The sequence below is a fragment of the Piliocolobus tephrosceles genome, chromosome 15 (assembly GCF_002776525.5).
Source record: "Piliocolobus tephrosceles isolate RC106 chromosome 15, ASM277652v3, whole genome shotgun sequence".
Classification (NCBI taxonomy): domain Eukaryota; kingdom Metazoa; phylum Chordata; class Mammalia; order Primates; family Cercopithecidae; genus Piliocolobus; species Piliocolobus tephrosceles.
The window spans coordinates 28,571,464-28,593,167 of NC_045448.1; the positions used below are offsets into that span (position 1 = coordinate 28,571,464).

Here is a 21,704-nt window from a genome sequence, read left to right on the forward strand (position 1 = left end):
CCTTCACCTCCCAGGCTCAAGCAATCATTCCACCTCAGCCTCCCTAGTAGCTGGGACTACAGGCATGTACCACTATACCTGGCTAAGATTTTTGTAATGTTTGTAGAGACAGGGTTTCACCCTGTTGCTCAGGGTGGTCTCAACCTCCTGGGCTCAAGCAATCCACCCACCTCAGCCTCCCAAAGTGCTGGGATTACAGGCATGAGCCACCAGGCCTGCCACCTTCCATAAATTATAAACCCAGTCATATGTAGAGCACATGTGATTCCCTACCTCTTTCTGAAAGAAGCATTTAGACAAGTTTACAAAAAATATATATATATGTATGAGAAAAATCACAGCCATTGGAGGAAATGAAGAAGTAACTGTGTTGATATGAACATTTTTATGGTTATTATGTTTGAGCATCAAACTCAGCTTCCTGGCAGCCAGAGTGAAAAGAGGAAGCATGCTAAAAGTTTCATAGGTCTAATTTTAGGATCTAAACTAGTCTTCCAAAAGAGATGAGTGGTTTCTTCACATGGAATCGTAAAAGTCCTTTTGCATGTGGAGTCCCAGAAAGGAGACCATGAGTAACAAATATAATTGGTGGTACCTTTGACTACGGCTGCAGGACAGACACATCATTGGCTTTTCAAATGATTATCTGTTGTAATAACTTTCCAGAAGAGGCAAGTCGCTCCTGGTCTCTGAGCCTCGGGATCTCTGCCAGCTCATGTAGTGGGGATGATACTGTAGAGGCCGCTGGTTCAGGCCCCCTAGGAGGAAAACTATGGGTACTGTTCCTCAACAGAAGGATGGGTTTTCTCTCTTTCTTAGGGATCTTGTGAGCCAAGTCCAAACTCTGATACAGAAGATGAAAGATGACCATGTGAGTCAGATTTATGGTTATTTCTAAATATTAATTTCTAACTCACTAAAGTTGTCTTCAAATGAAGTGGTCTGCCATGAAAAGCAGTGAGCCCTGTATTATTAGAGACATTCAAGCAGTGGTCGGACAGCCCCCGACAGAGGTCCTATGGAGGAGATTATGTCAGTGGGGAGAGCTTTGTTGCTGGGCACAGTGACACTAAAAATCCCTCCTGATGCTAAGATTCTGTGGTCTGTAAATAAACCTCTAAAATTCCTTCAGTTCAGAGATGCCGATTTCATTATTTCAAGTGGGCAAGGATGTTATAGAGGATTGACTGGATTTCCTATGGCAGGGATATTTTCATTTCCTTGTTGGAAATTACCAAGCATTTTCCTCCTTCCATATAGAGAGTAAATTTCCATGAAGATTGGAAGGTCATCACAGTGCTGATTGGAAGCAGAGATTTATGTGACTACTGCACGGATTCGGTAATGGGGGCCAGGTGCAGGCCTATGTGTTATTCCTAACTTTGCCCAGTAGGCATTGGAGATCTTCCCTGAGAACAGTTCCTAAAACCAATCCTAGGGTTATCCAGCTACACCCATGTCTGCACATATACATATACAACACACACACACACACACACATACTCTTCTTACCCCACCACCCTCCAGGTTCTTGGCACCATCTCCATGTCCTGGGTGGTGAGGTAGCAGGTGGCAGATATATGGTATTTCTACTCCTCTCTCCTATAACTCCTGAGAATTCAGAAAGAGGAAACTGTAGCAAGCAATTGGAAGGAGGAGTCTCCACTTTCTGCTCCTGAACCAAAGCTCTGGCTGAAGGTTCTAGTCTTCCCACTGACCCATCTTTGACAACAGCAAGTAGTCAACTATTCATCTCAGATTTTGACGTGGTGAGCTGGCCACAGCTGGAGGCTAGAGGGGGAACAAGTCCTCAGGGCTGGAGCCAGAAGGGAAGTTGAGAACTGCCTCCACTGCCCTCTCACCCTAATCAATTTCTCCTCTTCCTCCTTCCTGTCTCTTTCTAGAATCTTTATTCTGCAGCCAACTTTGTTGACCATCTCCGCGATGCCTTGGATGTCCTGCATAGAGAGGTGGGTAGGGGGCTCCCACAAGCTGGTAACAGCTCAAGCATGGTGAGGGTGAAGGTGGATGGGGGGAAAGAATGGGAGAAGAACCCCCTTCTCTCAAGGAGACAGCCAGGGGCATGGGTTCCTTCCGTTTTCAGAACCCCGAGGAAAGCTTATTCTATATGGAATCAGCCCAGAAGGGTCCCAGGTCTGAAGAAGGGAAGGCTGTTCCCCCACCACTACCTGGGACACTCGGTGGAATTGTCTAATGTCTCCCCACTACTCTCTGGGACATTTTTTTGGTGGTAGCAGCCAGGTGGCCCCCAGGCTGGGCACTGCATTCTGAGCCACAGGGTGAGTCTAGAGCAAGCTCCTGTCTGGTCCTGCACCCAGCAGCACATTCCCCCTCCACCACCACCATCCTCTGGCAAGGACAAGCTGCCCTGGCTGCCTGACACAGGGCACTCTGACCACCAGATGCTCCCCTGGCGGGCTGAGCCCGCGTGCCTACTCAGCAGAGTTAGGCCAGGTTGGGCTGGAGGGAACAGGTCGCCTATCTCACCAAAGGTAATTCTAATGTATCTGGGCTCACTACATGATGGCCAAACAGAGATGATCTCTTAGCCCTTATTGTCCCACTCCAGGAGGTGCCATTGCTGCTGCAGCCCCTTTGGGTGGCACCCATGGAGTTGTGTGATGTACGGCCTGTAAGACCCTACAAGGTAGACCTGTATAGACTCCTCGGAACTCAACTCCAGAAAGACCAAGCTGGATTGCTAAAGGAACCCATTCCTCAGGGCCCTGAGACAGCCCCAGGAAGAAGCCCCCAGAGCCCCCCTCTCATCCGCAGCTTTTCCCTTAGGTGCCCAGAGCCCTGGTCAACCTCGTGGACTTCTTGAACCCCAGTGTCATGCGGCAGGTGTTCCTGGGAAACCCGGACAAGTGCCCAGTGCAGCAGGCCAGGTAGGCAGGTCCTGGCTGTCCCCACACTGGACATGCCCTCACCTCCTGGTCTGGCCCACAGGCAGTGGTGCTGCCTCAGGGTCTTTGTGACTTGGTCTATCCATGTGTCCAAGTCTGTAAAGGAGGACTCCTGCCAGGGAGACTGGAGCCATGACTCCCCTGTTACCAACCTCAAGGGCCTGGCAGGAACTTCTGTGATACCAGGCAGCCACAGAGGGGAGGGATCAAAGTTGGGACAGAGGCTGGTGCCTGAGAGACAGGATAGCCCAGACTGAACATGGGCAGTGGTGAGGGATGTAGACATGTGTGGTCAAACTGTAACAGAAAGCAAGGGAAAGGTACGAGTAACTCAGTTACCTTCAGGGGAAGAAGAGAATTAGGAGGGACACAGGGAGTTTCAAACTGGGAATGTTTTGTTTCTTAAACTGGGCCATAAGTACATGGGTGTGTGTTTTATTGTTCTTTGTATCTTACACATCTATTTACTTAGCAAATCTCACAGAACTTCCTGTGTACCGGGCATTGTTTCAAGTGCTTTAGAAATCTCTCTTTTAAGTAGATGTGATGGGTGTGAAAAGGGCACTTACATAAATGAAGGAGAGGTCTAGGGCATAGCATCAGAGGCCCAAAAATACCAGCTCCAACACCAGTGGATGCATTTTCTTTTTAATTAAACACCAAATTTTCACTGCCCAAATTCATTTGCTCAGCTGAGTAATCGGTTGCAGGCCCAGCACCTGCAGTCCAACACTTGTGCTCTGTTGGTTTGAGAGGGTCCTCATTCCCACAGCGGCTCCCTCCCTTGGGCTTTCTCCAATGCCCCTGTCAGGCCTGAAGCCTGCCCCTGAGCATGTGCACCAGAGCTCAAGACTTCAGTGCTCCTAAACCAGGGTGGGAGGGAGCCTCTCCACCCCTCCCCTGAACTTGGGCAATCAGAACCAGCACCTGATGGAAGCCTAGGCTCTGGGACCTCCTGCCTCCCCATCTTTGTGCAGCATTTTGTGTAACTGCGTTCTGACCCTGCGGGAGAACTCCCAAGAGCTGGCCAGGCTGGAGTCCTTCAGCCGAGCCTACCAGGTAAGACCAAGAAGGGGCCATCCTCTGTCCTCTCCCCCACGCTCACTCTAACACACAGCCCAGAGCCCCTAGGGAAGGAAGGGCTGGTCAGGGCTTGCAGGGAGACGGGGAGCAGCCTGGTTCCCTTCCTCTGTCTCGCGTCACTGTGGTGTCTCAGGCCCCCTGGTTGGAATCATCCCAGTAGGATCCAGGTGGGAAAGCCCTCATGGCCCAGCTACCCTTGAGGGCTTAACCCCAACTCCTGGCCCGTAGCCCTGGATGCCCCATGAGACCCCCCTTTCCCTCCCCCGCACTCCCACTCCAAAGGCAGGTGCCGAGCCTCTGGAGGGTCTTCCCAGGTTTTTATCCCTTTTGGGACTTCCTGCCTAGCCCTTCAGAGACAGTAGTCTACTTACCACCAATACAAAAAGGTGACCCAACCTGTTTCCAAATTCTCGAAAGGGACTTGCCATCAGGTGCGTTTGTGTTCTCAAGGGAAAGGCTGAGTCGGCCCCTTCATCTAGGGAGATGGGCTGCCCATTACCCCTGCTCTTGCCTCACTGGGCCCTGGGCCCACCCAGGGCCTGTGCTGAAGACCCTGTGCGTGTGTCCCCAGAGCAGCATGCGTGAGCTGGTGGAGTCAGGCCGCTATGACACACGGGAGGACTTTTCTGTGGTGCTGCAGCCCTTCTTCCAGAACGTCCAGCTCCCCGTCCTGGCGGTATGTCCCCTGCCCTCACCCATGGTGCCCTTTTAGAGGAAGAAATTCAAGGCAGAAATGCCATTTACTTCCATGAGCATGTGCATTAAATGGGAAAGACACAGCTTTCCAGGGGCTGTGCTGGCAGGTGCAGGCTCCCTGAATGCCTGAGCCGTATCCGTATGTGTGAGGCTCCCATGAGCCCTGTAACAGCCTCCATTGTGTTGAGCACCTACTAGTGCCAGGCACCGTGCTTTCCATAAATAAAACTGTCACATCTGTCCTTGGAAATGAGTGTGATCATCCGCATGGAACACAGGTGTAGAGACGTGAAGCGTCCTTCCTAAGATCATTTAGGAAATAAGGGACAGGGAGGCCGACATGAACACAGCCAGCTCCAGATGGCTAACTTTCTGCCGCACACGTGGTCTCTCTCGTGTGCAGCACTGCGGTTATAAGGGAGCATTCTGGGGGTTCTCGGTTTCCACCCGGGCCATGCCCTTTGTCTGGCACTTCCACTCTGAACAGAAGAGATCTGTGAGTGGACCCGGTGAGGACTGAGGTCTGTTCCCCTGGGTTGCCATCCCAAGAGCCTCACCTAACTGGAGGGAAGTGGGGAGAAGAGCAGCTCTATGCACCCCCAGCACCTCCAGACGAAGAGGCTGGTGTCAGGAGACCCAGCTACGCAGGCCTTCCCCAAGGCTTTGTTCCATTCTCCCCACCAATACCACCAGGACCAGCAGACCAAAAGCTGGGAAGTCGCTTTTCCCATCTGACTGACCAAGACTCTCTGCAGGACCAGGATCTCACTCCTTCATCCATGGCATGGCCTCAGGCATCACATGAATGTGCCCCAAAATAAATGACACTTTTCTAATTAAACAAGGGGCACTTATAGGGTCAAAAAGGAAGGTTAGGGGTTGGGGTTACCCGAAACTATTATTTGTGGGATCGCCCTCATCTGTCTCTTAAGGTGAGAGGGCCCTGTAGGGGCTGGTGACCTGGAGCACTCCCAGGGGAAGGAAGGTATGGAGTGGTCAGTCCCAGGGGCCAGGCCCGCTGGTGGTGGTTCCCTCTGAAGCAATAGGATCTTGAGGGGTATGTTGGTCTCTTTCAGGATGGGCTCCCAGATACGTCCTTCTTCGCCCCAGACTGCATCCACCCAAGTCAGAAATTCCACTCCCAGCTCGCCAGAGCCCTTTGGGCCAATATGGTAAAATAAGTGGGGTGTCCCTTGTTCCCTGGGGTTCTAGTCTAGGGCAGAGCACCAGCCCCTACAGAATGGAGCCTTGCAAGTGAGGCTGAGGGGGCAGTGACTGGCACATCTGTAGACGTCTATGCGGCTGGAAATGTGGAGTCCTTAAGAGCCTGCTCGGCCTGAGCTCGGCTGCACCCTCTCCTCAGAGCTTTGAACTCTGAGGAGGGGCCTGTCTACAGAAACGCAAGCCAAAAACCCCACGTTCGTTCAACTTTCCCTGTGTGCCAGCCACCATGTCAGGCAGTTTAAGCCATGTTATCTCATTTACGGCTCTCCACATCCCTGCTAGAGAAGCATGACGAGTCTCCGAGGAAGCTACTCCCAGAGAAGCAAAGCGACTGGCCCAAAACCCCACGGCTGGCAACTGGCAGAGCCAGAAGCGGGAGCCAAGCCCCCCTCAAATTGAGTTCTGAGCTTTCCCCACTGCAGGATGCTGCCAGGGAATGTTCACTTCCATGGAAACAAACCACTACACCCGTGTCTCTCTTTTCTTCCCTGATCAGCTTGAACCACTTGGAAGCAAAACAGAGACCCTGGACCTGAGAGCAGAGATCCCCATCACCTGCCCCACTCAGGTAAGAGGGGAGGACCTGCCCGGCTCCTCTCCACAAACCAGGGCACACAGTTCGCCCTACCCACTTCGTCTTCCACCCCAGCTTCCTCAGCACCCATCTCACCCCCTTACTGACGCCTGAGAGATTTGGAGGATGGAGGGGAGTCCATGAGAACGGACAGGGAAGGCGAGAGGGGAGACAAGAGGGCAGCCGCCACTGGGAACAGGAGACGCACCAGGGAGAGGAGGCCCAGGCCCCAGCAGAAGGAGGGGATCCTGGTGAGAAAAGTGGGCTCTTGAGAGAGGCAATCGGGATGCCAGGAAAATGGCAGGAAGGCTTCTTTTAGCAGCAGTGTTTGGGGCAGATGAAAAAGTCTGACTACAGGCTAGAGGGCCCAGGCAGGACCCCGGCAGGCTCAGGAGCTGTGGCTGGAGACAGGAGAGCCTGGATTAGGGAGATTCCACAAGGAAAGGATCACAGAAGAGAGCAGCAAAGGGCAGAGCCCAGAGCTGTATGGAGGAGGGACGAGGATGGACCTACAAGGACACAACAGCTACAGGCTCCTTTTAAGGAGGAATCTGTAAGTGGTTGTTCAGCTTGACTTCAGGGCTGGGGTGGGGGCAGGTTCTCAGCCACATTGTCTTCAGCTCCTGTTTCTAGGCCCTGTCTTACGGCTTTTTAACCAAATAAGGCCAAGACCAGAGAGCCCTCAGCAGCAATAAAAGCAGAAAGCCTGACCCAATCTGGGAGGCTGGGTTTCCCTCCTAGGTTGGCCACACCACCCTCTCCCACCCTCCCTGCTGGGAAATGGACCTGCAGCTCCCCCGTGTGTCTGCTGGGAATCCTGAGAGAGTGGGCACCCCTGTTCCCTGCCTGCTCCCTGTCGGCTGCCTGCCCTACCCCAGTCTTGGGCTCAAGCTCAGTCTCGTGTACCATCAGGAGAGCAAGAATGGCAGGAAGAAGGGATGGGAAGTGAAGACAGTCGTAGCAGAGGGCTCAGTTGCTGGGTCTTGTGCTTGGAGCTAAGGAGGTTGTCAGATCCTGCAACAACTGGTGCAACACAGATGCCTCTAGTCCAGGTGGTCAGATGGCTGGCCAAAGGCCTGGAGCAAAGCCTTAGAGGCCCCTACTGTGCCAGGTGTAAACCCTTTAACTGCTTTCCTAAGAATGCCTGGGGGTTCTAGGGGAGAAGCCAGGGAACGTGAGTAGTGGGGGCATTTGGGGACTCAGAAATACCCACAATAAGCCATACTGTAGGTATTTCAATATTTTACCAACCCTGTAGCCATACTGAATATCAGCCATGGAGCGCCCTTTCCAAACTGCCCACTCCCCTTCCATGACACAACAAAAGCAGCCATCATTTGCTCTTTCTTTCAACAAACGTGTATTGACTACTGAGTTGGAGCCGAAGCCCAGGATCAGGGAGAGCCCTGTCACCGTGGGCTTCAAGGCAACCGCTTCCAGGCTCTGCCCCAGATCAGGCAGAGACCCCCAAAAGGAGGCTGTTCCACCCAGCAGCATCTTAAGCACAGTGGGCTCAGCGCCTCCCTTCTAGACAGAGCCTGATGGAGCCACTGCACTGATTTGCAGAGGTGAGCAGATCCAGCCTCGTGGAACCAGTAGAAGCCCAGCCCGGGTGAAGGTGTTGCTAAGCAACCTTGGAGCTCGTTCTGAAAGGGTCCATCTGTTGGCCAGCCCAACTTCACTGCGTTCTGAGCATTCTGCATTCCTCGGGTCCCATCTGCTCCCTCCCATGTGCCTTGGAGTGATATAAAAGTCCACCAGCATCTCAGTGTGAGCTGACAGGGGCCAGGCAGCACATATTTTTGTCCTAGATGTATCTAAACATAGAGGCAACAGGCGACAGGCAGGACGCAGTGGGGGGCGGGAGGCAGGAGGCCGAGATGGCTGTGAGCATGAGCTTTCTCAGCCTCCTCCCATCCCCAGTCTAACTGCTCATACACTCTGCGAGCCAGGTAGGGTGACTTAACAGCATACCGTGGATTTCTGTTGTACTTTCAAGTTGGACAGTCCTTTTACAGCCAACTTTTGACTAACCATTCTGTGGACTGAGCCTATACTCTGCCTTAATGGGCTTTCTGCCCAGTCCCTTCCTAACCCCAGGGCAGCTGGCTGAATGCCTGGTCCTTTTTTTAGCTTTCATTCTTCTTGACCTCTCTGAAGCCCTTGTCAAAGGTCACCACCTCCCTCTTGAAATTCACTCCTTCCTGGGTTTGTGGACACTAAATTGCCTTTATTTTTCTGGTCTTCTGGTTGCTGCCTTTAATGACTCTCCTCTTCCCTTTCCCCAGTCTTGAAAATGTAGATATTCTCCAATTTTCATGTCTCCGTTCTGTTTTCTTTCCCTTTTCACTCGCTTTTTGAAACAGGGTCTTGCTCAGTCTCCCAGGCTGAAGTGAGTGGAACAATCACAGCTCACTGCAGCCTTGAACTCCTGGGCTCAAGCCATCCTCCCACCTCAGCCTGCTGAGTAGCTGGGACTGCAGGCATGCACCACCATGCCCAGCTAATTTTGGTTTGTTTGTTTGTTTGTTTTGGTAGAGGTGGGGTCTTGCCATGTTGCTCAGGCTGGTTTTGAACTCTGGACTCAAGTGATCTACCAGCCTCAGCCTTCCAAAGAGCTGGGATTACAGGTGTGAGCTGCTGTGCCTGGCCTCTGTTTTCTTTTCTCTGTCTCCACATCCTTTCACTCTGAGACATCCATTTTCAGGATTTCCTGTGAAATTTCTTTGTGCTGGATTCCTCAGTCTCTCAATCTGTGTCTTCATTTCTTCTTTCCCGAACTCCAATCCTCTATTTCCGACCTTTAAAATACATTTCTCCTTGGATGCTGTATATGGTATAAGGCTACCCAAAAGGCAGATTAATGTGTGACCAAGCAGGAGGGGTGCTGAAATAAGTTCATGTATTACACCCCGTCTTTTCTCGTAAGAAAAAGCAGAAGTCTGTCAAATTCCCTTGAATTTGGTTTGCTGTTTAGCAGTGTTTTTGTATTGAATTACATTAAGTGATATTGTTATCTTTTTTGATGCTCAGAGCTTCTAAATCTAATCCTGCCATGACCCCACCACCATCCATCTCAAGCTTCACATTCATTCAAAAAATAATTTTCTGAGCAAGGAGTGTCTAAATAGGAACTAATTCTTTGTCTTCCCAAACTCTCTGCTCCTTAGGATTTCTCTCTTTCTGTCAGTGTCATTGGAGTTTTCAAGTTCTGCAGGCATGAAATGTCAGGGACCCTATCCAACAGGATTCTTACCAGTCCTCCAGAATCTAATAGGATTCTTCCCACCTGTCCCTCTTCCCATTCCCACTGCCACTGCAGGGGCTCAGATCCTCATCACTTTGCACATTAAAGGCTAACTAGTCCCACCTTCCCACCATGAAACAATAGACTTACGTAATCTTAGGTTCTCAGTGGGGAGGGCCTTAGACTTCTATGGATGCAATCTCTCAGAGAATAATGGAATTCTTCTACCACATCCCTCCCAAGACACCCTATGGCCTCTGCTTAAATGTTCACAGTTTTTTTTTTTTTTTTAATTTATTTTACTTTAAGTTCCAGGATACATGTGCAGAAGGTGCAGGTTTGTTACAGAAGTATCCATGTGCCATGGTGGTTTGCTGTACATATCAACCTGTCATCTAGATTTTAAGCTGTGCATGCATTAGGTATTTGTCCTAATGTTCTCCATCCCCAAATGCTCACACTTTCTTAAGGTGAGCTTTCAAACCACCTGAAATCAGTGTAGGTAGGAACCAGCACTTTTTTTTTTTTTTAAATTAATGGTGATGGGGTCTCACTCCATTGCCCAGGCTGGTCTCAAACTCCTGAGCTCAAGCAATCTTCCCACATTGGCCTCCCGAAGTGCTGGGAGTACAGGTGTGAACCACCACACCCGGTGCTAGCACTTTTTGAATGGAATGGGATAGAAAACCTCATAGGACATCCCATGAAATCCCATCACGTCCTCCTGCCTCTGACTGCCACCACCCAGCTGAGAGTCTTCTCAGTTCCAACCACTCATTGCACACATGGCTGCCAACCCCTGCCTCATATGGGCATTTCTCCTTGGAATGTGGCCCCCTGTAAGGTGGCAACTGTACATCTGGTTTCATCCAACCAGCACAGAAGAGAAGAAAATCACGCCTCCTTCCCTGTGGAACGTTACACCTAGTAATGCAGCCAGGATGTTAATGGCCTTGTCCCACAGCCACTGACTCACGTTGCTGACTCACATCAGGAGACTGTCTGGGCTCTGCCTCCCCAGGCAGCCCACACCATCTTTGCATGGCTGGAACTACTAGACCGGTTCCTTGCGCTACCATTCAGTTGGCCCCCCTTTTACTCACGGGGGCTCCAAACCTAGCCTTCAAGAGCCAGTCAGGCTCCATCGAACCCATCTTTCACGTCATCTGCTTGGCTCCAGGCCTTTAAACCACTCTGACTCATGCATGTACCAAGTGGTCAATGGTCAATAAACGCAGCTAAAAACAAGCCCAATAAAACCCAATAAAAACCCATTAGACAGGGACATAGGAGTTGGGAAAAAAAGAAAAGAAGGGGAGTGGGGAGAAAGCCCTGAGGCATCCGCCACAACCCTGGGCTGTTACTGTTCTTGCCATGGCCTCAGTCTGTAACACATTCTAGTGTCTCCTTGACCTCTGGCCCTCTAGCTCTGCCTCCTTTTCCCCAACCTGTGGATCTTGTGATCAAACAGATTCAGTGAAACACATTCTCCAGTTGCACTCACAGCACTTCCAAAAAGGTCAGGTTTGTCTTTCCCTCAGTGCCTCCCATGCTGGTCACGGTAGGACTGGCTCCAGCCGCTGGACTCTAAGCCCAGTCTGGGCTCCTTTGAAGCGCAGGGAGAATGCCACTGAGTCTTGTCTCTGAGGACCCTACATCTCCAAATCTTGCCACAGTTCCTCAGCAGGTGCTGCACTGATTGGCCACGCCGTTCTCTGATGCTTCACGGCCTCAGCTTCTCAAGTCTGTCTCCCCACCTGAGCCAGTTGTCTCTCTCCTCCCCTCATCCTGGCACCTAGAAACGCTCTCTAACGCTTCAGCTGCTCAACCAGCATGGGTCAGTTATTTATAGAACGCTCCCAGATCACCCTCTCTGTTGGTGAATGCTGAGGGAATGCTTACTGTTAACCCAAGACAAGCCCAAGTAGCTACATGGACCTGTCACCATAAGACCTCTTCTGTCTTATGCTGTTGTAGGTGGTCCAGGGCTCACTTCTCCCACTTGGCCCTGAGTACCTCTCCTTGAAAGGATGTCAGGGGCCGGGCACGGTGGCTCATGTCTGTAATCTCAGCACTTTGGGAGGCTGAGGCAGGCGGATCACGAGGTCAGGAGATCGAGACTATCCTGGCTAACATGGTGAAACCCCCATCTCTACTAAAAATACAATAAATAAATAATAATAATAATAGCCGGGTGTGGTGGCAGGTGCCTATAGTCCCAGCTACTCGGGAGGCTGAGGCAGGAGAGTGGTGTGAACCCAGGAGGCGGAGATTGCGCCACTGCACTCCAGCCTGGGCGACAGAGCAAGACTCTGTCTCAAAAAAAAAAAAAAGAAAAAAGAAAGGGTATCCATTACCAGCCCCTGTTTCAGACAGGAATGCTGAGACCAGAGGAAAGGGAAGACTTGTCGGGTGCCTCAGGGAACCAGGATCTGAGCTGGGGGCTGAAAGCTCTGTGTGGGTGGACTCTGTCCTTCCAGTCTCTGCTGAGTCCTTCTCTTCCTTTCCCGCTGTCTGACCAACAGGGTTTTTGTTGGCCTGACCTCCAGTGTGAGGAATGGAACCAGGCAAGAGGCCTGTCCGGTGAGCTTTGGCCCTAGTTGGGCATTCATCACTTGTTCCCTAACCTGGAAGCAGTCCCTTCCTCACTGAGGCTCAGCTTCTGCTCATCTGTAAAGTGGGGCAGTTGGAGGGTGCAAAGTCAGTCACCTACAATGCCAGGCAAGAATGTGGTTGTGTACATGTGGTCAGGTATGAGACAAGATCACTTTTCCAACATTCTGGTTTTCCCTTTCCTTTTTTTTGAAACAGTCTTGCTCTGTCACCCAGGCTGGAGTGCACTGGTAAGATATCAGCTTACTGCAACCCCTGCCTTCCAGGTTCAAATAATTCTCGTGCCTCAATCTCTCAAGTAGCTGGGATTACAGGTGTGTACCACCACACCTAGCTAATTTTTTTTTTTTTTTTTTTTTTTTTTTTGTATTTTTAGTAGAGACAGGGTTTCACCATGTTGTCCAGCCTGGTCTCGAACTCCTGGCCTCATGTGATCAACCCCCCCCCCCCCCCTCCCGTCCCACACAGCTTCAGTTCCAGGTGTGAGCCACTGCACCCAGCCTAAATTTTTTTTTTTAATTGAAACAGAATCTCACTCTGTTGCCCAGACTGGAGTACACCGGCACAATTATAGCTCACTGTAACCACAAACTCCTGGGTTCAAGCAATCCTTCTGCCTCAGCCTCTTGAGTAGCTAGGACTACAGGCACATGCCACCATGTTGAGCTAATTTATTTTTGTAATTTGTTGTAGAGATGGGGTCTTGCTATGTTTCCCAAGCTGGTAGTAGACTCTTGGCCCCAAGCAATCCTCCTACCCTGGCCTCCCCAAACGCTGGGAATACAGGCATGAGCCACAGTGCCAGCCTGGTTTGTTCTGCTTGTTCCCATTTTATTCCCAAATTTTCAGACCATGGGCTTACTACTCCACTGAGCACATTTTGTGGGAGTCTTCATAGCCCTGGGCCCAGTTGGTGTTTCCTGATCTCAGTCTTATCAACTCGATCTTGCTTCCCTGTCATTTTTACGTTTTCTCATTAGCTTTCTCCCCATTTCTCCTTGGTCTGCTTCCTTCTTCCTTCTTTAATTAACCCCTTACCTGCAACTGGGTGGACTTGGGTTCTTGACTGGGCTTGTGTGAAAACTGATTGTGAAACAGATAGGTAAGTAGAGGATGACTTACAAAAAAAAAAAAAAAAAAATGACTAAGATACAGGAACCCAACCTAAAGAGGATAAGACATGTAATTCAAAGGAGGCAGAACGAAAAAACATAACAGATATTCAAATATATTGATAATCATAATACTTTCTGGAAGAGAGAAAAATTGCTGAAACATGAATCCCTTGCTAGAGAAATTGCAAAGCCAAGAAAATAGATAGGTCTGAGGATTAGGGAGCTGTGCAGTTGCTGGGAGGAACACAGAAGTGCAGACCCCAGACTACAGTGGGTATGAAACCCTCTGCGCGCCGTGTGTTGTCCATCCCTTGCCAGAGTTGTTATGTAAAACCCTCTGGGGAACGAATGGAATTATGTTTATATAGTTCTTTCTATATAAGTGCAGAAGAATCATGTTAAATAAACCTACAGGGCAGGATTGTTAGTTTTTCTCCTTCTCAAGCAGACTTCAGTGCTGTCAGATAACCTCTCCATGTGGTTTCTTTTCTCTTAGAACGAGCCCTTCCTGAGAACCCCTCGGAACAGTAACTACACATACCCCACCCAGCCAGCCATTGAGGTAACCCCTGACTCACATCGGCGTCTCTCGGACACAAACCATTTCCACCTGCCAGGGGCTCGGGTGTGGTACAGGTTTCAGAGCGTTCACTGAAGCAGAAATGTGCTTCTTACGTACTGGGGATTGGAATGTACAGAAAAGGCTCCTGAATCACGAAGCCCCAGGATTGCCCTAACATGTTCTCAAGTTGCTTACCTGACGTCAGCCCCCAAGCAGAGGAAGTGCCTGTGGATTGATTTTCTTCGACCTTGGCAATCCTGGGCTCACAGACATGGTTACTGCTTAAGCAGCTCAGCCTCTCAAGAGGGAGAGGCTGCGGGTGTGATGTGGCGTTGACTTCTCAGAAGGTGAAAGCTGAGTGCGAGGGAACTGCAATTCCAGGGGTGGGGCCCAAAAGGAAGTGGAGGCATGTTCGTGTTCGTGTTCATGTTCATGTTCCTGTGGGCCCCTAGGCCTTGTCTGGTTCCAGTCAGTCATTCTAGTGCTGAGGATTCAGAGCCCATGGTTAATTCCATTGGATGAACCATGTCTGTGAGCCTAGGACGGCCACTGCAAAGACGGCCTGGAGGACCCTGGACTACACCATGACTGGCAGTCAGGCCTGGTCCAGATCAGGTCTGTTGGTCACCAGGATAGGGTTCGACCAGCAGTTTCAGTTTCACACCTATACTATATTATATCCAGTCTCATGCTGGGGGTTAGAAGGCATGCAGAGAAGTATCGAACATGGTCCAGACCAGGAGAAGTGAGAGCCCAGTGGAGTTTCACAATTATTGAGCACATACTATGTGTCAGACACTATTCCAGGAAGACAGAAGTGTCAACCAGACAGATGGTTCCTGACCCTCACGTAACTTACAATCTACAGAGAAAGGCATCTTATATACATGGCTAGGCATGGTCATTTCAGATAGTGATGACAGCTCTGAGGAGGGTGATGGGGCCGGGGCAAGGGAGGCACGTTCAGGTGCACCGTGCAGTCCAGGCCTCTCTAAGGGGAGATTTAAACTGAGAAATGCGTAATGAAGAGATACTTGCTACACAGAGAGCCAGAAACACAGTCCCAGGCAGAAGGACCATGGACCACACAGGCTCAGAAGTGAGACTGTGTTGGGTGTATTTGGGGAAGAGAGAGGTGGTCAGAGTGACTAGGGGCATGAGAATGAGGTGGAGAGTAGGGGAAATGAGATCAGGAGTGCCAAGAAGCCAGATCACACAAAGCCTGAATTCCTCAGTAAAAACATTGGATTTCAAGTGGAAAAAGGTGGGAAGCCATTGGCGGTCTCAGGAGAGTGTGACATGATCTGGTTCGTGTCTTTCAAAGATCTCCCTGACTGCTATCTGTAGAATGGATTGGGCATCCGCAGGAGTGATTGGGAAAGACATTTTATAAGCCAGCTGAAGAAACTAACCCATATGAAATTGTTAAGAACTGTTGGATGCTAAGCTCTGCAGTACAAGCAATACCAGATTGCTGGCTGCAGGTTATGCTGTGTCCAGCCTCTCTGAATTTTCTCAGGCTCACGTTAGCCCAGTGGAGGCTTGTCCTCATTGAACCAGTGACCAAATTCCATGAGAATTGAAATGTCAGCTGCATCTTATGAATCAGGCATTTCTTCATTGATTCAACATTTACCTGTTGGATGCCTACGTGGAGTGGGCACTATGCTAAATGCTGGGTAGACAATGGTGAGCTGAATGGGTCTGGATCTGCCCTCTTGGTTCTTCAGTCTCATGCGTCTTTGCTTTTGCTGCTGGAAAAGCTAAAAATCCCAGAGCTAGAAGGGCGTGTGTTAACAGCTTTCTACTCAAAGTAACCACAGAAACAAAATTCTGTCATCTGAGGTAACATGGATGAGCCTAGAGGATATTACGTTCAGTGAAATAAGTCAGCCACAGAAAGACAAATACTACATGCTCTCACCATATGCGGAAGCTAAAGAAGTTGACTTCACAGAAGTAGAGTATAAACAGTGGTTATTAGAGTCTGGGAAGGGTGGATGGTGGTTGCAGAGTAGGGACAGCAGAAATTGATTAACAGAAAATTATAGCTAGATAGGAAGGATAATTTCTAGTGTTCTATCGCACAGTAGGGTGACTGTAGTTAACAGCTTACCATATATTTTCAAATAGCTAGAACAGCAGATTTTGAATGTTCCCAACACAAAGAAACGATAAATATTTGAAGTGAGGGATATGCTAATAACCCTGATTTGATCATTGCACATTGTAGAGATGTATCAAAATATCATACTATGCCTCATAAATATGTACACTTATATGTCAATTAAAAATAATAAAAGCAAAACTGATAAAGTAGGCACAAAGAGGCTTTACCTGGGAGCTTGTTAGAAATGCAGAGTCCTGGGCACCACCCCAGACCTGCTGAATCAGAATCTGCAGCTTAAGATCTTCAGGGGATTTGGATGCACTGATTTTGAATGTGGTGCATAGTTCTTCCCTTGTGACAGATGAACACGTTTAAATTCCAGCCAGGGTCTGTTCATCTACACGGAATATGCTTGTCTCTGGTTCACCAACTATCTGAGCTGTATCTCATGTGCTGATGGCTGAATAACTTTTACGTTGCATTTTCTCTGAGTATTTGTCATCTGCACATAAGCATGTTCTTGATTTCATTAAATCTTTCAACAGAAGAAATCCATCAGTATGATGAATTGAGCAGTCCCTTGGAAAAAACTAAATTCCATTGGACTAAGCAAATAATATTTAAAAGTTCCATTTTTGCTCCCTCATGATAGGAATATTTCAACAAGGCTTGTCTTCATCATCTGACTGAAGAGAAGGATAAGCTTTCGTAGTGTCTGGCAGGCAGACTCCTGGACAATCAGTCAACCTGGTCAAGCCCTACTCCACACTCAGCATGCATATATTTGGGACTTTGGGAAGATATTCAATTTGCCCCCAGATTTTTGGTACTAATCATTTCTGTGCCCTCTGCTTCCCTTCCCACTCCTTCCCCCAGCACCTGGAAAATATGCTCTGTGTTAGAGATAGAGAAAATTTACTAAAAGCATCCAGGGTTGCTTGCAAGACATACAGGTATCCAGAAAAGATAGGCAGAAACTAGGAGCCTTACAATTGTAAAATATTTTGTGTTATTATTCTAAAAATCTTTTAATTATTGTTTAGGTTCTAGCATTATAATTAGTGTCAATTAGCTTAATTTTATAAAACACACATACCTGTAATCTCATGTTAGGCACCCAAATGCTGTGTTCCTTTGGGAGACTCACCTGTATATGACTTCATGGTTTTCTTCCCTGCTTTGGGGCAGCCACTGGCTCCATTCAAAGCGTAGACATATTGGCATAAGAAAGGTTGTGTGTGGGTGCACATGTGGGGACATGCACTATGGGTTGTGCATAGGGGTAGCTAGACACACCCATTTCTTCCCCTAATTTCCCTCCTAGCCCATCTATAGCTCACAGTTCTTTCCCTCACATGATCCTGTATGGTGACTCGTTTCTAGCCTGCATCAAAAATCCCTTAGCTGGTTCTTCTTGGGCTGAAGTTTATCTCCCTGCACAATGAGTGTTGGGCACTGAATCTTTTCTCCTGTTGATTTAGAACTGGGGCAGTGACTTCGCGTGTACAGAGTGGAAGGCTTCCAATAGTGTTCCAACCTCTGGTGAGTGAAATCATCATCATCCCCTTCGATTAAGGGCCTTGCCAAATATCAGGCTGGGGGAGACCCTACAAATATACCCTGGAGCTTTAAGCAGGACTTGCTAATTCCCATGCAGTGCAGACCTAGATCCTGCCCCACGGCCTCTGCAGCCACAGCTGGGCCTCCAGGTGGAGGTGCACGGACCTCTCCACTGAATACACTTCTTGTCTCCTTATAGTCCCAGTGGCAGTCCCTTAGGCCTCCCTGCCCAGTGAGGCAGGTAGAGTCAGGGATTGGGGTTCAACCTGCCTTTGCTACATGACCCCACAGCTAGAACTTTCCTGGACCACCCCAGTGTGAATCAGGCTCTTCTGACGATGGACAATAGCCATGAAACCCATTCCCTTCCGTGCCTTGGTTGCTCTGAATGAATGGAAGGGGCAAAACTGCTAAAGCCTTAAGCTGAAAATAAGTACAATGGGGAGCAGTGGGACAGAGTTATAGACTTCTGGTAAAATGTGTACTTTAAAAGGTAGACACCCCCAGCCCCCACAACCACCTCTCTGCTTGTCTCCCCTAGTCCACCAGCTCCAGCCAGCAGACATCAAAGTGGTGGCCGCCCTGGGTGACTCTCTGACTGTGAGTAGTGAGCCGTGAACCAGGATGGGCAGCTCAGAGTCCAGCCAGGCCCCATGCAAAATCTACTCTTCCCCAGCATTGGCTCCACATTCAGTGCTGAGCCCATGTTACTGAGGGCCTACCTGTGTCAGGCACTGAAACACAGCCAGGCGGTGTAGAATGCCCTGTCTCGCCACCTTCCCAGTTCTGCTCAAATCCCCCTCCTCCACGAGGCCTCCCCTCAATTCCCAGGGAGAAGCAATCCCAGCCTTCACCCGCTGTTCGCAGGCACAGGCGTTTTGTTGGTATGTGATGGCACTCATCCAAGTCAGCCTGCCTTTATCAAGGGAGTCATCTCCATCTACCCAGACTCAGAGTGGCAGGTCTTACACGCACACTGCCCCATGCTCCCTACTCCATTTAAGGACATGTGCTTTGGGGCAGAGGGAGCCCAGTTCCTCGCACATTGCACAGTCTTGCTAAGTGAATTGTGTTCGCCCGATTACTTAGCCATTGCTGTGTACAACAATACTCTATTAGTAATTCTAAGGGAAATAAGGTATGAAACACAGTCATATCCCCCCAGCAACCTGTCTGGCTAGAAAAACAAGAACCATACACAGAAAGAAATGCATAATCACATAGATGACATATAGGACTTGGATGTTTTATTTTTATTTTTTAACTTTTAAGTTCAGGGATCCGTGTGCAGGTTTGTTACACAGGTAAACTTGTGGCATGGGGTTTGCTGCAAAGATTGTTTCATCACCCAGATATATTAAGCCTAGTACCCCTGAGTTATTTTTCCTGATCCTCTCCCTCCTCCCACCCTCCACTGTCTGATGATAGGCCCCGGCGTGCGTTGTTCCCCTCCACGTGGGACTTTTAATTTTTTTTATTTTTATTTTTTTTTGAGACGGAGTCTCGCTTTGTCACCCAGCCTGGAGTGCAGTGGCCCGATCTCAGCTCACTGCAAGCTCCGCCTCCCGGGTTTACGCCATTCTCCTGCCTCAGCCTCCCAAGTAGCTGGGACTATAGGCGCCTGCCACCTCGCCCGGCTAGTTTTTTGTATTTTTTAGTAGAGACGGGGTTGCATCGGGTTAGCCAGGATGGTCTTGATCTCCTGACCTCATAATCCGCCCGTCTCGGCCTCCCAAAGTGCTGGGATTACAGGCTTGAGCCACCAAGCCCGGCCTCCACATGGGATTTTTAAAATAGGATATTTATTTCGGTAGAAACAAATACCAGCCCCACATGTGTGAAGGTGTTTCCATTTTGGCGTGAACGTGGAAAAAGATGTGGAAAGGCACATACGAGTCTGTTCACCACTAATGAGCTCTGGTGGTATTTGCGTGTGGGTAAGGGGTGACGAGGGAGTGTGGAATCTGTGGCAAGGGGCAGGATTCTTAAGGTAGGGGTAGATCATTCATTTGTTTAAATCTTTGTATCATTTAACATGTTACTTTTGTAAATTTCAAGGGTTTTTTTTTTTTTTTTTAAGACAGAGCATTTAGAGAAAGCTTTATAGAGGAGATAGGAACTGATGAGGGTCTCAGAGAATGAATTTGGAGATGTAAGGTGCTGGATAGGAGGGAGTTCAGCATTCCAGGAGGGGATGGGAGTGGGTGGTAATGGGGTAGACCAGCTCAGGGCCCTCAGGCTTCCAAAATAATGGCAGGTAATTAGCTTAGGCCTGAAGGTTTGTGGGGACTGGGAAGGAGGGAGCAAACAAGGGGAAGGAAAGTAGAAACCAGATTATGGTGACCTCAGAAGACTGGTGAAGGGATTTGGCTCTGATCTTGAAGGTAAGGGAGACTCATTGAAGGGTCAGGGCTGGGGTTGGGGAACATGAAGAAAGAGGCATGTTCAGGAGGAACAGAAACTGGAGTCAGTTTGCTCAGGCCGGAGGCCAGGGTGTTGCCCGTGGCAAGGAGGTGAGGGTCTCAATTAGGAACATGGCAAAGGGAACAAAAAGAAAGGGGTGGGTGCTAGGGAGGGTGGGAAGGAGGAACCAACAGGACTTGGTTACTGGTTGTAGGTAGAGTACTGGGGAGAAGAATGTATCAAGACCACTCCAAGTTTAAGGTGGCCTGGAGAAAAGCCGGTACTATTTGTAGAAAAGGCAAATCCAGGTCCCAGCTGCTACTCCAGGGCCAGAGGAGGCTCTTCCAGTGTCCTCAGCCTATACCCCAGCCCAGCCCTGAAATTTCTTTTTGCTTTTTATAGACAGCAGTGGGAGCTCGACCAAACAACTCCAGTGACCTACCCACATCTTGGAGGGGTCTTTCTTGGAGGTGAGAATGTTCTTGATGCATGCTCTATTGATGATGCTCTCTCAAAGAGGCATGAGTAGTGTGTTTCCCCTGTCACCGCTCAGGGGATGCAGTTGGGTCCCCAGGGCGCAGTGCGAGACAGGAGAGTCCGTGGTGCTTGCATTACCCGAGGGTAATGGGAGAGATGCCCCAGGGGCAGAATCTCTGGTTCTGGTTCTGACTTATGCATATGTTGACACATGGAGCAGCATGTTGGCATGATTTTAATAAATATGCTTTCTCCTCCCCAGCATCGGAGGGGATGGGAACTTGGAGACTCACACCACACTGCCTAGTAAGTAGCAGCCCGGAGAGGCGCCATCACTGTGGCCATCCTCCCTGGGACCAGGGCCTTCCTGCTAGAGGAGGGGAAGAGGAGGTTATCTGCAATGAGGGAAGTCAGCCAGCCCTGAAAATCCCCAGAACTCCTGTGTCCCCACCCTGCATGCTCATCTCAGTGACTGTGAGGGTCCTGCAGGCTCTCACCTGTGCTCTCCTCCTCTTCCTCTAAAGACATTCTGAAGAAGTTCAACCCTTACCTTCTTGGCTTCTCTACCGGCACCGGGGAGGGGACAGCAGGACTAAATGTGGCAGCGGAAGGGGCCAGAGCTAGGTGAGTAGATGCCATACAGGAGGGCGAGTGGAAGGCAAGGCTGAGACATCAGGGTGGGAAACCGGAGGAGAGGAGGGTGGTGTCCAGGAGCCTGGTCCCGGGGGCAGTAGCAGCTGTGCAGGACTTTCCATGTGAATTATCTCCTGAGATCCTCACACCCTTGGACAGGGGCACTGAGGCTTATAAGCTTTCCAGAACCACCAAGATTATCTGGCAAGTTATCAGAGGAGGCAGGATCAGACCATGGCTGAATCAGGAGCCTTTGCTCTGACAGCTGTGCTATTACCACCTCTCCAGGGCAGCAGGAGGTGCACATCTGCCCTGGACTCCTGCGCTGTCCCTGCTGGCTCCAGCTCCACCTCCTGCCCAGCAGGTCAGACATGCAGGGTGGCTCTCAGCACCTGGAGAACTGAGCCCGGTGATAGCTGCCCTTTCTCTCTCCCCACCTCTCTTCAGTCTTTGGCTCTGAAAAAGCTATATTCTGACACT

The 21,704-nt window shown here is 49.8% G+C and overlaps 1 protein-coding gene across 3 annotated transcripts in view; it reads left to right on the plus strand.

The window, feature by feature from the left end:
• The window catches only part of PLB1 (phospholipase B1), a 147,313-nt gene that overhangs the window by 103,980 nt on the left and 21,629 nt on the right, over positions 1-21,704 (plus strand). For all 3 annotated transcript variants that reach the window (XM_023217267.2, XM_023217268.1, XM_023217269.1), the window contains 14 exons: positions 820-871; positions 1,261-1,341; positions 1,905-1,970; positions 2,809-2,909; positions 3,905-3,986; positions 4,582-4,686; positions 5,783-5,878; positions 6,427-6,498; positions 13,976-14,041; positions 17,633-17,693; positions 18,253-18,311; positions 20,517-20,584; positions 20,854-20,897; positions 21,116-21,215. In XM_023217267.2, coding sequence (XP_023073035.1) covers positions 820-871; positions 1,261-1,341; positions 1,905-1,970; positions 2,809-2,909; positions 3,905-3,986; positions 4,582-4,686; positions 5,783-5,878; positions 6,427-6,498; positions 13,976-14,041; positions 17,633-17,693; positions 18,253-18,311; positions 20,517-20,584; positions 20,854-20,897; positions 21,116-21,215 — 1,053 coding nt within the window. The remainder of the gene's footprint in view (positions 1-819; positions 872-1,260; positions 1,342-1,904; positions 1,971-2,808; positions 2,910-3,904; positions 3,987-4,581; positions 4,687-5,782; positions 5,879-6,426; positions 6,499-13,975; positions 14,042-17,632; positions 17,694-18,252; positions 18,312-20,516; positions 20,585-20,853; positions 20,898-21,115; positions 21,216-21,704) is intronic.